Consider the following 15,092-nt stretch of genomic DNA (forward strand, 5'->3'; position numbering starts at 1 on the left):
ATGTAGGGGTTTTGCGGTTTAGGGGCTAATAGGATAATTAGGTTTATTGCGATGTGGGGGTTTTGCGGTTTAGAGGTTAATAGGGTAATTAGGTGTATTCCGATGTGGGTGGTTGACGGTTAAGTGATTAAGGGGTTAATTACTTTATTATTTAGCAATGTGGGGGTTTGCGGTGTATGTGTTAATACTTTGTGTAGGAGGTTGGTTTTTTGTTATATTTCGTTTTTTTGTTTTTTTAATACTTGATGCGGACGGTTATTTATTTATTTTTAATACTTGATGCAGGCGGTTAGTTGTTTTTTTTTAATACTTGATGTGTGCGGTTAGTTATTGCTTTTGTAATTCTCTGTTTGCCTTCGCTGCATCCCGGTGGATTCCGAAAATTGCAGGGTGGTGAAAGAATCCACCTTCAGTGGATTCTTTCACCATCCTGCCATTTTCGGAATTCACCTGGATGCAGCAAATTATTTTGTCCTTGCGCTGCCAACATTCAATTGAGGATGCGTGCGCAAGTGCCGACGGCGATGGACATTACAAACGCAATTATAGTATAGATTATTTAATAACATAAAGACTGGTGAGGCTAGAGAGGCTGAAGACGCTCGAGGGAGCCTAAAGAAAAAATATCGCGCACGACTTGTAATCTAGCTGTAGATTTTCAATGGGTATGTCACTGGACTACAAAACAATGAGTCTGCTAATAAAATGACAGTGTTAAGTTGTGGATTTATACTATTCATATAAAACAATGGTTTTAATGTCCATTTAAAATTGTTATAGGTACTATTGTAACAAACCCATAGTGGTACTTAAAGGACCAGTATATACAGTAGATTTGTATAATCAACAAATGCATGATAAAAAAGACAATGCAATAACACTCAGTCTGAACTTCAAATGAGTATTAGATTTTTTTTTCAGACAAATTTAAAAGTTACAGAAAGTGTTTGAAATGGCGGCGCTGTGTCACCTCCAGGGAACCAAGCTGCCCACGTCCTCTGTGTCAACCTTGTTTCTTTCGCCTCCAAAATAAAAGAGCTCACAATAGTGTAGCATATTTCAGACAATGTGGTAGGCGCACAAACTGGTTATACTCACAAGATTGCAGTTAAAATAAGCCTTTTATTAAAATCATCACTAAGGTGTCTTCAGGTGCAGCTTCAGGTTTTATTTAAAATACAGTTCAACGCGTTTCGGCTATAAGAAGCCTTTATCAAGAGCATAAAGTTAAAACAATTTCTGGAACAAATGCGCCTACCACAATGTCTGAAATATGCTACACTATTGTGAGCTCTTTTATTTTGGAGGTGAAAGCAACAAGGTTGACTCAGAGGACGTGGGCAGCTTGGTTCCCTGGAGGTGACACAGCACCGCTATTTCCAACACTTTCTGGGAGAACCGGGGGTTGGCAGCGAACACCTGAAGGCAAGTGCTAATTGCTTCATACTTTATCCTTTCTAATAAAATTTCAAAGTTATGTCCATTTCCACTCCTGCTGAATCAGCTGACAGCAATCACAAATGCATCTATGTATATTCTGTGATTTCTTGCACATGAATGTTAACTCATATCATATTATTGTTAATGTTCTATTGCAGTAATTAGAAGTATTTTTCTATTTATAATTAACTGAAAATAAAATCTTGATATTATACAAGGGATAACCAGCCCCAGTATATTACCAAGTAGTTGTTGTAAATAGCCTTTCTTTTTTTTTAATACTGAAATCAACACCACATGTATAACCACTATACAGAACAAAATGTTTATATAGTGAAAGAAATTAAATAATATCACTATTGTTGTTCCCCATGTGCCATAAATATCTATGTGTCAATATAATATAATAATAATAATATAATATTTTTCTGAAATTAACTGATTGTTTGACCCCTTAATGTCGGCATCAAATCGTTTAACACTTGCTGTAAAAATTAAATCATGTGATTGTCGATATGATCACGTGATTTCAAGGCCAGATCGGATCATGAGGGTCTGCCTACACTGCTAGACACGCTCCCCAGTCCGATTCCTGATTGCGTAAAAGGGGGAGCCTGCAGGATGCCACATAAGGTAGGACGTTCTGTGCCGTCCTAATGGTGCCCTCTCATAAATAACCCCACGGGTGTGAGCACAATGTTATCTATATGGCACATATAAACTAACACCCTCTAGCTGTGAAAAACTGTCAAATGCATTCAGATAAGAGGCTGCCTCCAAGGGCTTAGAAATTAGCATATAAGCCTACCTAGGTTTAGCTTTCAACTAAGAATATCAAGAGAACAAAGCAAATTTGATGATAAAATTAAATTGGAAAGTTGTTTATATTTGCATGCCCTATATGAATCATGAAGGTTTAATATTGACCCTTTAAATAAGAAATAAGTTTGGGCTGCCCTATAAATCTTATTGTTGGGCACCTAGCCAGAAATAGAACTGATTCCATTCTATATACTCTTTCATAACATAACAGTTTGTCAATTGTAGATTATAGTTTCTAACCTTTTGCAGCCGTTATGCCGTTGTATTCCGTCAAAACGGCGCTGGGCTTTAGCGCCATTATGACGTCATAGCGAACGGCTGTCCTGAAGCCAATTGCGCTTCCTGGATTTGATCGCGGTCTGGAGGGCATTCCTAGCATCATAGGGACGTCCCCCAGACCGCGAGATTTCAATTATTGGATCGGATCGTGTGCACGATCGTGTGATTTCAATTTGTCTACACGGGAACGTTGTTCCGATGTAGACATTATAACCCTGTCATGAAAGGGTTAAACATGTGTAAGCCTTACAGAATTGAAGAAATTACATATTGATAAACACCAGTCTATACAATTGTTTTCAAGCTCATGAACAATTTGATTTCACTTTACTTGGATAAAGATAATTCCACTTAAATATCAGAGACAATTTAAAGAGCAAGCAACACAATTTCTTTTTCAGTTAAGAGATAAGATGCAGAATTCAATGGTTGAAATACTTTCAAAAGTGGATGCAGGAAGATCTGTTGGGATTGAACTAATAAACAGGACAAAGTCAATCACCCTGAACTTTAAAAGGTAATCAATCTATTTTCTTTCAATTTAAAGGGACAGTCTACTCCAGAATTGTTATTGTTTAAAAAGATAGATAATCCCTTTATTACCCATTCCCTAGTTTTGCATAACCAACTTTTATATTAATACACTTTTTACCGCTGTAATTACCTTGTATCTAAGCCTTTGCAGACTGCCCCCTTATTTCGGTTCTTTTGACAGACTTGCATTTAGCCAATCAGTGCCCTCTCATTTGTAACTCCACGGGCGTGGTCACAATGTTATCTGTATGGCACACATGAAATAATGCCCTCTAGCTGTGAAAAACTGCCAAATGCTATGAAATAAGGGGCAGCCTAAAGGTCTTAGTAATTTGCATATAAGCCTACCTAGGTTTGGCTTTCAACAAAGAATACCAAGAGAACAAAGCAAATTTTATGATAAAAGTAAATTGGAAATGTGTTTAAAATCGCATTCCCTATCTGAATCATGAAAGTTTAATTTTTACTAAACTGTCCCTTTAAGGGAACATTGACTTTTACATAAAGTTTTTAATTATGCATAGTGAAAAAAAATTGCAGTGTGTTTTCATTATTTTTTTTTCTCACAATGTTGCTGTCATTTTATTCTAAAAAATGTTTTGCTTCCCCAACCACAGAAAAGCATGAGTGTTATCCTCCAAGCTTTAGAATCATATGATTCATCAGGCTGCACAGTGATTTCTTGATCTTTGCAACTAATTTCTAGATGTCCCTAACTGGTCACAGCAAATTAGATTGTCAATGGGTATGTCACTGGACTGCAAAACATTTTGCTAATAAAACAACAGTGTTAAGTTGTGGATTTATACTATTCATATAAAAAAAAAGAATGGTTTTAATGTCCATTTAAGATTGTTAAAGGCACTATTGTAAAAACAAACAAAAAAAAAACACACAAAAAAACATAGTGGTACTTAAAGGACCAGTAAATACAGTAGATTTGCATAATAAACAAACACATGATAAAACAATACAATACACAGACAATGCAATAGCACCTAGGGGCCGATTTATTATTGTGCGGATGGACATGATCCGCTGTAGCGGATCATATCCGCCGCCCATCAATAAATGCTGACAGCCTATGCTGCCTGCACATTCGGGTCAATCGGACGCTAGCCAATCTAGTGTCAATCAATCTGATCGTATCCGTTTGGGTGGATTGCTGTCTGACACATTTCAAAGCTATGTCTATTTCCACTCCTCCTGAATCATGTGACAGCCATCAACCAATCACAAATATATGTATAGTCTGTGATTTCTTGCACATGCTCAGTAGGAGCTGGTGACTCAAAGAGTATAAATATATAAAAATACTGTACACATTTTGTTAATGGAAGTAAATTGGAAATTTGTATATTCCATCTGAATTATGAAAGTTTAATTTTGACTTGATTGTCCCTTTAATATTACTTTTTTTAACATTCCAATTTCTCTTTTTAATTGTGGTTTCTTAGTATTTGTTTTATGGAAGCTGAATATATATTTTTATATACTGGTTGTATCAGCACTAATTAAATTAAAACGGAGTTGCTCATTATTTATATCCTAATACTATACACTTACAGTAAGTTATCATTAACATTTAGAGGAAGTACAGTATATAGAGAATTATTTAACAAAACCATCATTTTACAGAAACATAAGTCAGTACATAGAAGATCCCTTATGAAGAAATAATTGACAGCAATACGATAAAATTGGTCCTAAATTATGCCTAATGCTAATCTGACATTATACTTTCATACTTTGTCCCCATTTAAATCAGTACGAACGCAAATGCTTCAAAGCAGCATTTTTAAATATCATTGTATAATGTGTGAATTTAATAATTTATCATTGTTTTGAGGAATATTATAATTAATTTGTTTAAACCTCCAACCCCATAATGAATAGTCTAATGATTTTTGTTTGTGTACAAGTTGCTTAGTTATTTGTAATTTTTATTAAAAAAAATGGTTAACATGTGAACACTGAAAAAAAGCCATCCAAACAGCCAAAAAAATTAAACTCACATATTCATTGCATAGGGCTAGATTACAAGTGGGGCGTGAACTAGTAACATACTTTGTCTCTGTCAGGGTACCAGGAATCAGACAGAAACGTGAAATGCTAAAATAATCACACCTTTATTAATAACAAAATAATAAAAAGTCCAAAAGCCAAATAATAACCCAGGAGTCAAAGCCAGAGCTGGTAGTCAGACGTGCCGAGTCAGGAGCCAAAGTGAGTTGTCAGACAAGCTGGGGTCAGGAACAAAGAGATAAGCAGAGTCAGGAACAAGCCAGGGATCAGAAACCAGAAGGGACGTCAGACAAGCCAGGTATACTGGAACTGGAACACAGGAACTCACAAAGAAGTCTCAGACAACGCAAGGGCAAAGGCAGACAGAACTGAGGCACCTTAAATCGTAATTGATGACATTATAATTCTGGGACTGCAACATGTCTCCCACAGATGATGTCCTCCAGTTTGTCAATAAGAGGGTGCTTAGGTAAGTGAGCAGCGTTGCACACTCTGCAGGCAGGTGAAGAGACAGGTGAGTAAAATGGCTGCCAGCAGCAAACACAAACGAGAGCAGGGTGAAACCCTGACATTCTCTTAACATAGGCTATAGCAAAGATAAGACCAATGATATCCGAACAATGGACTGTAGTATCAAAACCATGTACTATGACACAGGAGAAAATACAACTAGGGACAATGGTAGTATATGTTATGCAAAGAAGTTAAAGGGACACTGAACCCACATTTTTTCTTTCATGGTTCAGATAGAGCATGACATTTTAAGCAACTTTCTAATTTACTCCTATTATCAATTTTTCTTCATTCTCTTGTTATCTTTATTTGAAAAAGAAGACGTCTAAGCTTTTTTTGGGGTTCAGAACTCTGGAAAGCACTTTTTTATTGGTGGATGAATTTATCCACCAATCAGCAAGAACAACCCAGGTTGTTCACCAAAAATGGCCCGGCATCTAAACTTACATTCTTGCTTTTCAAATGAAGATACCAAGAGAATGAAGAAAATGTGATAATAGGAGTAAATTAGAAAGTTGCTTAAAATGTCATGCTCTATCTGAATTACGAAAGAAAAAATTTGGGTTCAGTGTCCCTTTAAGGAAACAACTCAATTAAACAGCACTTATGGGGAACAAGAAATATCTCCTTCCAAATAATCTACTTATTAGGTATCATGTAGGAAAGAAATATAATTAACATGGCTAGTTATATTAATAGTAAATAATCTAACAATATGATGTCTCCGTATTAAAATATGGGCTGGGGGGAGAAAGACTAAAGTTCCAGGTCACAGACATTATCAATCTTTAAAGTGGCCCAGAGTCTAGTTATACTAAAATCACAGTGACTTTATCACTTGTGAAGTCTGACTTGTGCCTATGAATGACTTCCATTGGTTGTGGGAAAAACATTATATGAAATGTATGAATCCTGTCGTCTCGGCCGGCGAAGGCTCTGTATCTGCCTTAATGAATTAGCCAGTATTATATTAATGTTATAAAATGGTACATTATTTATAGACCCTGGATCCCCGTATATAAAGTAACTGCAGACCTTTTTGAATAGTAAAGATCCCCCATTATCAAATACAACAATTTCTATAAGCATTAAAAACAGCCCATATACCTGCAACAATTCACTCTGGGTACCATATATTGCAAATAAGCCTTTAGTTTCTCAGTTTAGCAGCGTTGGAATACAGATTATCAAAGCTATTGTCATACATAAGGAAGGAACTAGTTATATTATATAAAAAAAACTTGGGGAGACCATTGCATAGAATAAAGCATTTAATAAATAACAAAATTATTCTTACACAAATACTATCATCATATCGGGTAACAGCATCTGACCGAGTCTTAAGCCATAGTCGCCTAATATTAAAGGTGTATGTTGAACAGATGTGTTAAGCGATATGGCGATCTCTGAGGGGCTTATCCAATACCAGATCGCCAGGTTGAGGGAACACTGAGTACAGATAGATGGCCACTCCATAACTGACTCCCAATAGTCCCTAGTTCCAAATACAGAGAGCAGGTTATGCACATCAAACACCAGAATGGCTTGGGCCAGTGATATTGACTCATTAAGGAACTCCAGACCAGTTAGGACAGCAGTACTTAGATCGAGACCGTCATACTCGGAGGCAGCATAGTAGCTCCCGGGTAACAGGTAAGTTTCGCCCAGAGGGTGCTTTCTCAGTGCTCGACCAACCAACTCTCCCATTGCAAGCAACCTTGGGCTAGCTGGACTATACCGCCATTCTGGTAGTGCAGCCCCATCCAATTCAGAAAAGACTATTATAGGTTACAGTACCTCTGGCCTTCACATTTAGCTGGGGTTCTCGGTAGACTGTCCCATCTATTGAGAGTGCAACAATAGGTAAGGCTCGAGGTACGGCGGTTTAGGTGTTGTTACTGGCCCTCTCTAAAGTTGTATTGAATGATCTCCCCTCATTGTCATCTGCCATTTTCATGAAGAGAAGATTGTTAGTGGTCTCCCTTGGCTGTTTGGTCCGCCAGTCTGTCACATGTGAAGAGCAGCTTAGAATCATCTGAAAAAGTGAGGGATAGCTTCTGTTTGAATTCCAGAAAGTTATTGTTAAGTACCTCTAAAATAGCACTTCCATCTGTCCACCGCAGCCATTTTAGGTTCAAGATAATAAGCAGATTGTCTCTTCTAGTCTCCGCCACCACTATGATATTTCCAGAACTATTATTTTTAAGGTTATATTCAAGGATGAATGTTGTGCTCATAGAATAGCTTATGCTCTTTTACTCGGGTTACTGGGGGGGGGTTAGGTAAAGGCCGGTCTTGAAGAAGGCCCAGCTGCACTCCTCTCCGTTCAGAGCTGAGGTTGTTACTAATAGTTAGATCAATATGTGCAGTGTGCATAATAGATGCAAAATATGCAGAAATTAATCTTAGTTTGGTTGTTTCTTGAGTGATATGCAGCAGATATACCAGCTCAACAGCTCAGCCTCTGAAATAAGTGGCCATCTTGTTTGCCACCAGGAAGTATTCCCCCCCCCACACACACACACACACTTTCACATGTTATTTGTGTGTTTTGATGTTTTTAGTCACAGGCTTAGGCCTGCCCATCATTCTGGAGTTAAGCTCTCCCCCCCCCTCCCCCCGCTTTGGCTAACCTTTCTCTTTCCTTTACTGGATCTCTGACTGGCTGAAAATTTTCTCAGGGTCTTTAGGACTTTCAAGATATCTGGGCCCAGTTTTAACACTTTATATGCACAGGAGGTGGTGGAGTACCCTCATAGGAGCTGCTGAGGGGGTGGGTAATGAAAAAATGTTTCTGAGGGTAATTCATTTTTGCTTTTTCTCTGTTTTCTGGGGTTCTGAGGTGTTTCTTATATGCTGTACAACCCATAATCCTATCAGTATGACACCTGGCAAACATTTAGTGTCCATATCTGTTTTTGTGGCTCAGGGGGCTTCCACTCACTTTTCTCCAGAGTATAAAACAAATCTTTGAAAGACTATGACAGTGTTTTTAGCGTCTATCCCCAAACCAAGTAAGGGTAAGCGGAAATGAGGAGATTTACCTCACACCACCTGTAATACACAGGGTCCTATTCCCCAGGCTCAGTTACCACCAAGCTTACAAAGCTCTGACTCAGCTGAGACTCTTTTTGAGGGTTCTGAGGGTGAAATCTCCTCTGAGGACCTTGATCCTTTAAATGAGCCAGAGGCTGATTCCATGTTTAGATTTAAAGTGAACCATATCCCTATTTAACCTTTAGAGATTATTTTCTTTGGCCTATCTGGACTATGGACGCAAGTCTGATGGGTTGGGGCCCTGTTTAGAAGTCTCGAAGGGTGCAGGGAGTATGGTCCTCATTAGAGGCAAGGTTGCCTATCAACATCCCAGAACTTTGTGCAATTTTTTGGTCCCTTCAATCTTAGCCGCTTCTCAAACAGGAAAAATGTATTTGATTCCAGTCAGACAATGTCACTGCTGTGGCATACATCAATCATCAGGGAGGGACTCGAAGCCCTTAGCTATGCAAGAAATATCTCACATTCTGTCTTGGGCAGAGGAAAACCACTGCACCTTATCGGTCATTCACATTTCAGAAATGAACAATTCTGAAGCAGATTACCTGAGTCGTCAGTCTGTCCATCCAGGGGAATAGTCTTTTCATCAGGACATGTTTGATCAATTAGTCCTGATGTGGGGTCTTCCAGAAATAGATCTCATGGCGTCCAAATTGAGCTGCTTACTTCTGGTTTATTGCTCAAGGTCAAGAGATCCAAGAGCTGACATTATAGATGCTCTAGTCTGTCCTTGGACCTTTCATCTGGTCTATTTCCATGATAGATGCTCTTATCTGTCCTTGGACCTTTCGTCTGGCCTATATATTTTCTCCATTTGTTCTTCTTCTAAGAGTCATTGCCAGAATCAAACAGGAATGGACTTCTGTAATTCTCATAGTTCCAGTGTAACCCTGCAGAACTTGGTATGTGCACCTAATTCAGATGTCATCCATCCATTCATGTGCTCTACCGCTAAGGAAAGATTTGCTGCCTCAAGGATCCTTGTATCATCCAGATCTCAGTTTGACAATGTGGAGGTTGAACGCCTAGTTCTCAAAAACAAAGGTTTCTCGGATTCTGTTATCTCTACTTCACTGCAAGCCAGAATGCCTGTTATGCAGAGAAATTAATATAAGATTTTTAAAGCTTTCTTTCTTTTGTATTCTTTTAGAGTTTTTTTTCTTAGAAATTGTTTGGAATCCCCAGAATTCTTCAGTTCCTTCAGAATGGACCGGATAAGGGTTTATTGGCTAGTTTGCTTAAAGGGTCAGATTTTGGCATTCTTTCTTTTGTTTCACAAAAAGACCAGTTAACCTAATGTTCAAACTTTTGTTCAAGCCTTGGGGAGAATCCGCCAATTCTTCCCCTTGGAATTTGAATCTGGTTCTGTTTTGCAAGGTCCCCCCTTTGAACATATGCTTTCCCTAGAGTTATTGTCATGGAAGGTTCTCTTTCTTCTAGCCATTTCTTCTGCTAGAAGAGTTTCTGAATTATCTGATTACCACTTTTTGGTTTTTCATCAGTATAAAGCAATCCTCTGGCTCAAATATGATTTTCTCCCAAAAGTAGTGTCTTCATAAAATATTAATCAGGAGATTGTTGTTCCTTCTCTGTGCCCAAATCCTTCTAACCCTAAGAAAATAATTACTATACAATTTGGATGTAGCCAGAGCCTTAACATTTTATCTTTTGGCTACTAAAGATAATAGACAAACTTCTAGCTTGTTTGTCCACTTTTCAGGTTCCAGAAAGAGTCGTAAGGTACAGCAGTGGCCTTGGCAACATGGCTAAAGCAGACTATTCGTAAGGCTTACTCGGTAGTGGGAAAATCTCCCCCAGAGTAACTGCTCATTTTACCAGGTCTGTATCTACTACTTTGGCCTTCAAAAATTACACCTCCTTGGAACAGATTTGCAAGGCGGTAAACTTGGTCTTCTCTCAATACCTTTTCTAAATTTTACCATTTTGATATTTATGCTTCTTCCAAAGCTGCGTTTGGCAGGAAAGTCTTTTAGGCCACAGTGTCCAGCAAATAGGAACAATCATTATTTTGTCCCATCATTTTTGTTTGCGTCAAGTGACAATTGTTAGCTGTTCCCTTAACTTATTTAAATTTTAAAGGTCTTGCACATGCTCAGTTCACATGTTAATAAGCCAGATCCGTTTTTTGTTTAATAAAAAGTTTAAAATACAAATTATAAAATGTTTATATGGATTAAATATGATAATCTAATGTTCAATGATGTAACAAAGTATTTAAAGGTTTAAACATGTTAATTATAAAATGAATTTTTTTTTTTTTATTATTATTATTTGCACATATACCGTGATAACTGTCATTGATTTAAGGAACACTAAAGTCAAAATTAAAAGTTCATGATTTAGAAAGAGAATGTAATTTTAAACAACTTTCCAATTTACTGCCATTATCAAAAAGTACACAGCCATTTGATATGCACACTTTCTAAGGCACCAGCATCTACTGAGCACATGCAAGAGTTCCCAGTATATTAGTCTACGCTTTTGTGATTGGCTGATGGATGTCGCATGATACACAGGAGGGAAAATAGAAGTAACTTTGAACTGCACTCAGACATATGTAAGCCATTCTGAATTAAAGGGATATTTAACCCCAATTGTTTTCACGATTCAGATACAGCATGCAATAAACAACTTTCCAATTTACTTGAATTATCCCATTTGCTTCATTGTCTTGTTATCGTTTATTGAAAGGGTTGAAATGGCAGCAATGCCCTACTGGGAGCTAGCTGAAGACAACTGGTAAGCCAATGACAATAGTCATATATGTGCAGCCACCAATCAGCAGTTACCCCCAATAATGCACTGCTGCTACTCAACCTACCAGGAAGGCTTTTCAACAAAGGATTCCATGAGAGCAAAACAAATTAGATAATAGATGTAAAATGGAAAGCTGTCTAAAATTGAATGCTCTATCTGAATCTTGAAGGTTTTGACTTTACTATCCCTTTAAAATACCAGTAATTATGAATCTATAGATTGTGACCAAGCCATATTGTGTATCACTTCTAGAAACAGCAAAGGCATCTCTAATAGTTAAGTTTACAATAATCATTTGATGTAATGTAAACATCACTGCAATCTCTTCTAGAACTAACTATAGCTATTTATTTTCAAATATAAAACATAAAATATAAGTGATTTTTATGCAAGCAATTTTTTAACCACAGTTTTATATTAAAGGGACCTGAAACCCCAATGTTTTCTTTCATGATTTATATATATCATACAATTTTAAACAACTTTCCAATTAACTTCTATTATCAATTTTGCTTCCCTCTCTTAGTATCCTTTATTTGATGAGCGACAATGCACTACTGGGAGTTAGCTAAACACATTGGTAAGCCAATGATAAGAGGTATCTATGTGCAACCACCAATCAGCAGCAAGCTCCCAGTTCCCGAGCTTACCTAGGTTTTCTTTTCAATAAAGGATACAAAGAAAATGAAACAAATTAGATAATAGAAGTAAATTGGAAAACCTTTTAACATCATGTGCTCTATATGAATTTTAAAAGTTTATTGTGGGTTTCATGTCCCTTTAAGATATTGTACCTATATAACTTGTGAATTAATTTAACATGTATTTTATAATATTACAGCTCCTTCTGTGAAAGTGGCCATATGCTGTCACCGCCATCCTCAACTGTCTCTCCTGGATCAAAAGAAATCTGCATATTTGTGAAAACACCTGGCACAGCCTGTGGCAGCGTGGGACTCATTGTGTATCATTTTCAAAGAAATTCACTTGTCGTAATGTTCTCAAATCCTTTTGACCGTAATATTTTCAGCACCATCTGTGGTGTCTGGATCACTGATGAAACTGTCCAAGCTGACCATGGTCTTTTTAATGATTTGTACTATGATAAAATGCCATCACTCTCATTTCAGCGTCTTGTGGTTGGAAGGGATACTCAGGCTCTTGAGGTTAGCAAAGACAATGTTGTTGTTAAAGCCACAATGTCTGATGATTATAAGGCTATCCTCAAACTTGAAATAACAGATAAGAATTAGCCAATTTTTAAAGGGCTATTACTCATATATATATATACATATTAGCCACATCTTTAAAGAGATACTACTTAGAGAAATGACCATTGACTACTTTGGTCTTTATAACAGATTAAAAGTAGCTGTAAGAATATATATGACCATACTGACACCATTTTGTCTCTACTACTCCATTTTGTTTAAGCTACATTACATTTTAGATTAGTTCATTATAATGGAGTTTAGTATGCTGTGAATAAATATGCTGGTGTGAGACTCACTTTACTCTTCTGCTTGGGTTATGCTCACTTACTGTCCCCCCGTGTTAATGAGCTGTATCTGAACACAATTCAACAAAAACACTAAACCACATTCATTAAATTATCATTTTCACTAACAGAATCCATTTCAGTAAAATCTACAGCTGCAGCACTTACTACAATAAAATGTGAATGAAACACTGCTCTCTCTGCCTCTCTCCCTTTCCTGCTCTGTAAGGATTCAGGAAGTGACAGTGGAACATTCCACTGCACTTAGAGGGGAAGAACAGAACTCTCTTTTTCAGCTTTCAGCTTCACAGGACAGCAACAAACTAAATTAAAGTAGTTTTTTTCCGTTTTTGTTTTGTTTTATATTATTTAACATCCAGCCCCAACCCTAAATTCCACTTACTAATGCCTCTCACTGGATTGGGTCAGCCCAAATGGGACTGCCTCAAATAAGCAGATAATGGGCCATGCAATGATCTTAACCACTTTCATCCAGTAGATGGCGCAGCATGTTGTGTAATGGTGGGCAGACCTGCTTGTGCCTCTCCATTGCACAACATGTAGCTGTGAAAAAAAAAATGCTGGGGGAAAAAATAGCAATTTTTTTTATTTTTTTAAAGCCAATAAAAAAAATATATTTATTTTTGCCCATATGAGAGGTGAAGCACTGCCTCACCTGCCTCTAGTGACTGCACATCACTGGTGTGAGTTACCTATCTTAAAAATGTGTTCTTGCTATTTCCTTGGCCGAACGCCCAGATACACATTTATCAACATTTCACTGTTCCTTAGTGTACTCAAGATTTTACTGTGGTCTTTTATTCTTAGCTATTCTCTGTAAAATGGCACAACACTGTATAACCTCATGTAATGTAACTATTTTAACTTTATAAGCACAGTCCTACAAAATAATAAACAGAGCAGACTTATAGACTATATTTTGTGCGGGTGTCTGATTTTGCTCTCCAAGGCCTTGTATGGTGAAAAGCTCAGCTCCAGTGATAGTGAAAAATAGTGCTAAAGTGAAAAGTGGTATCCCGGCCCTGAGAGGACCTCTAAATTTAGCCAAATCTCTAAAGTGTTATGATCAATATCTTCTGTGCTATTTCTATACTACCTGCTTCACCTGAACCCAAAAAAATGCTTGAGTCTACCCAAATAAAAATGTATTATCAACGACTGCATTCATTTTGATTTGTATATTGAAAAATATACTACTGTTGCTATTTTGGGTCTCATTTGAATAGAGCAAGGTTCCGCACATGAAAATTACCAGTTTTATAATTCAAAGTAATTCTAATCCATTTGACTACTGTACAATAATCTATTTATCAAAAGCATTTCAGACATACTTATAGCACACTGGGATGATTCAAAACATATATTCTAGTCCATGAACATTTTTTTTTTTTTTTTTTTAGAAATTATGGGACTTTTCCGATTTTTTTTAACTTCTTAAAATCCATTCCTCTTGTTTCAAGCACATTTCTTGGCTGTTAATGTGGATTTTTTAAATATATATTTTCACATCATCAGATGTCAGCCAATCCTGTAGCTGTAAGTGCTCCTGTGCTAAACAAATATCACTGCCTCTGTATGTCAGCCTATCCTGTAGCTGTAAGTGCTCCTGTGCTAGACAAATATCACTGTCTCTGTATCAGCCTATCCTGTAGCTGTAAGTGCTCTAGTGCTAAACAAATATCACTGTCTCTGTATCAGCCTATCCTGTAGCTGTAAGTGCTCCTATGCTAAACAAATATCACTGCCTCTGTATGTCAGCCCATCCTGTAGCTGTAAGTGCTCCTGTGCTAAACAAATATCACTGTCTCTGTATCAGACTATCCTGTAGCTGTAAGTGCTCCTGTGCTAAACAAATATCACTGCCTCTGTATATCAGCCCATCCTGTAGCTGTAAGTGCTCCTGTGCTAAACAAATATCACTGCCTCTGTATGTCAGCCCATCCTGTAGCTGTAAGTGCTCTAGTGCTAAACAAATATCACTGCCTCTGTATGTCAGCCTATCCTGTAGCTGTAAGTGCTCTAGTGCTAAACAAATATCACTGCCTCTGTATGTCAGCCCATCCTGTAGCTGTAAGTGCTCCTGTGCTAAACAAATATCACTGCCTCTGTATATCAGCCCATCCTG

The 15,092-nt window shown here is 37.4% G+C and overlaps 1 protein-coding gene across 1 annotated transcript; it reads left to right on the forward strand.

Moving 5' to 3' along the window:
- Positions 1–2,947: 2,947 nt before the first annotated feature.
- LOC128637995 (DELTA-sagatoxin-Srs1a-like) lies at positions 2,948–14,122 on the forward strand. Its single transcript, XM_053689879.1, has 2 exons — positions 2,948–3,058; positions 12,290–14,122. The coding sequence occupies exons 1-2, from the start codon at positions 2,955–2,957 to the stop codon at positions 12,699–12,701; spliced, it is 516 nt and encodes a 171-aa protein (XP_053545854.1). The 5' UTR covers positions 2,948–2,954; the 3' UTR covers positions 12,702–14,122.
- Positions 14,123–15,092: the final 970 nt, after the last annotated feature.

The sequence above is a fragment of the Bombina bombina genome, chromosome 8 (assembly GCF_027579735.1).
Source record: "Bombina bombina isolate aBomBom1 chromosome 8, aBomBom1.pri, whole genome shotgun sequence".
In the NCBI taxonomy this organism is placed as follows: Eukaryota; Metazoa; Chordata; class Amphibia; order Anura; family Bombinatoridae; genus Bombina; species Bombina bombina.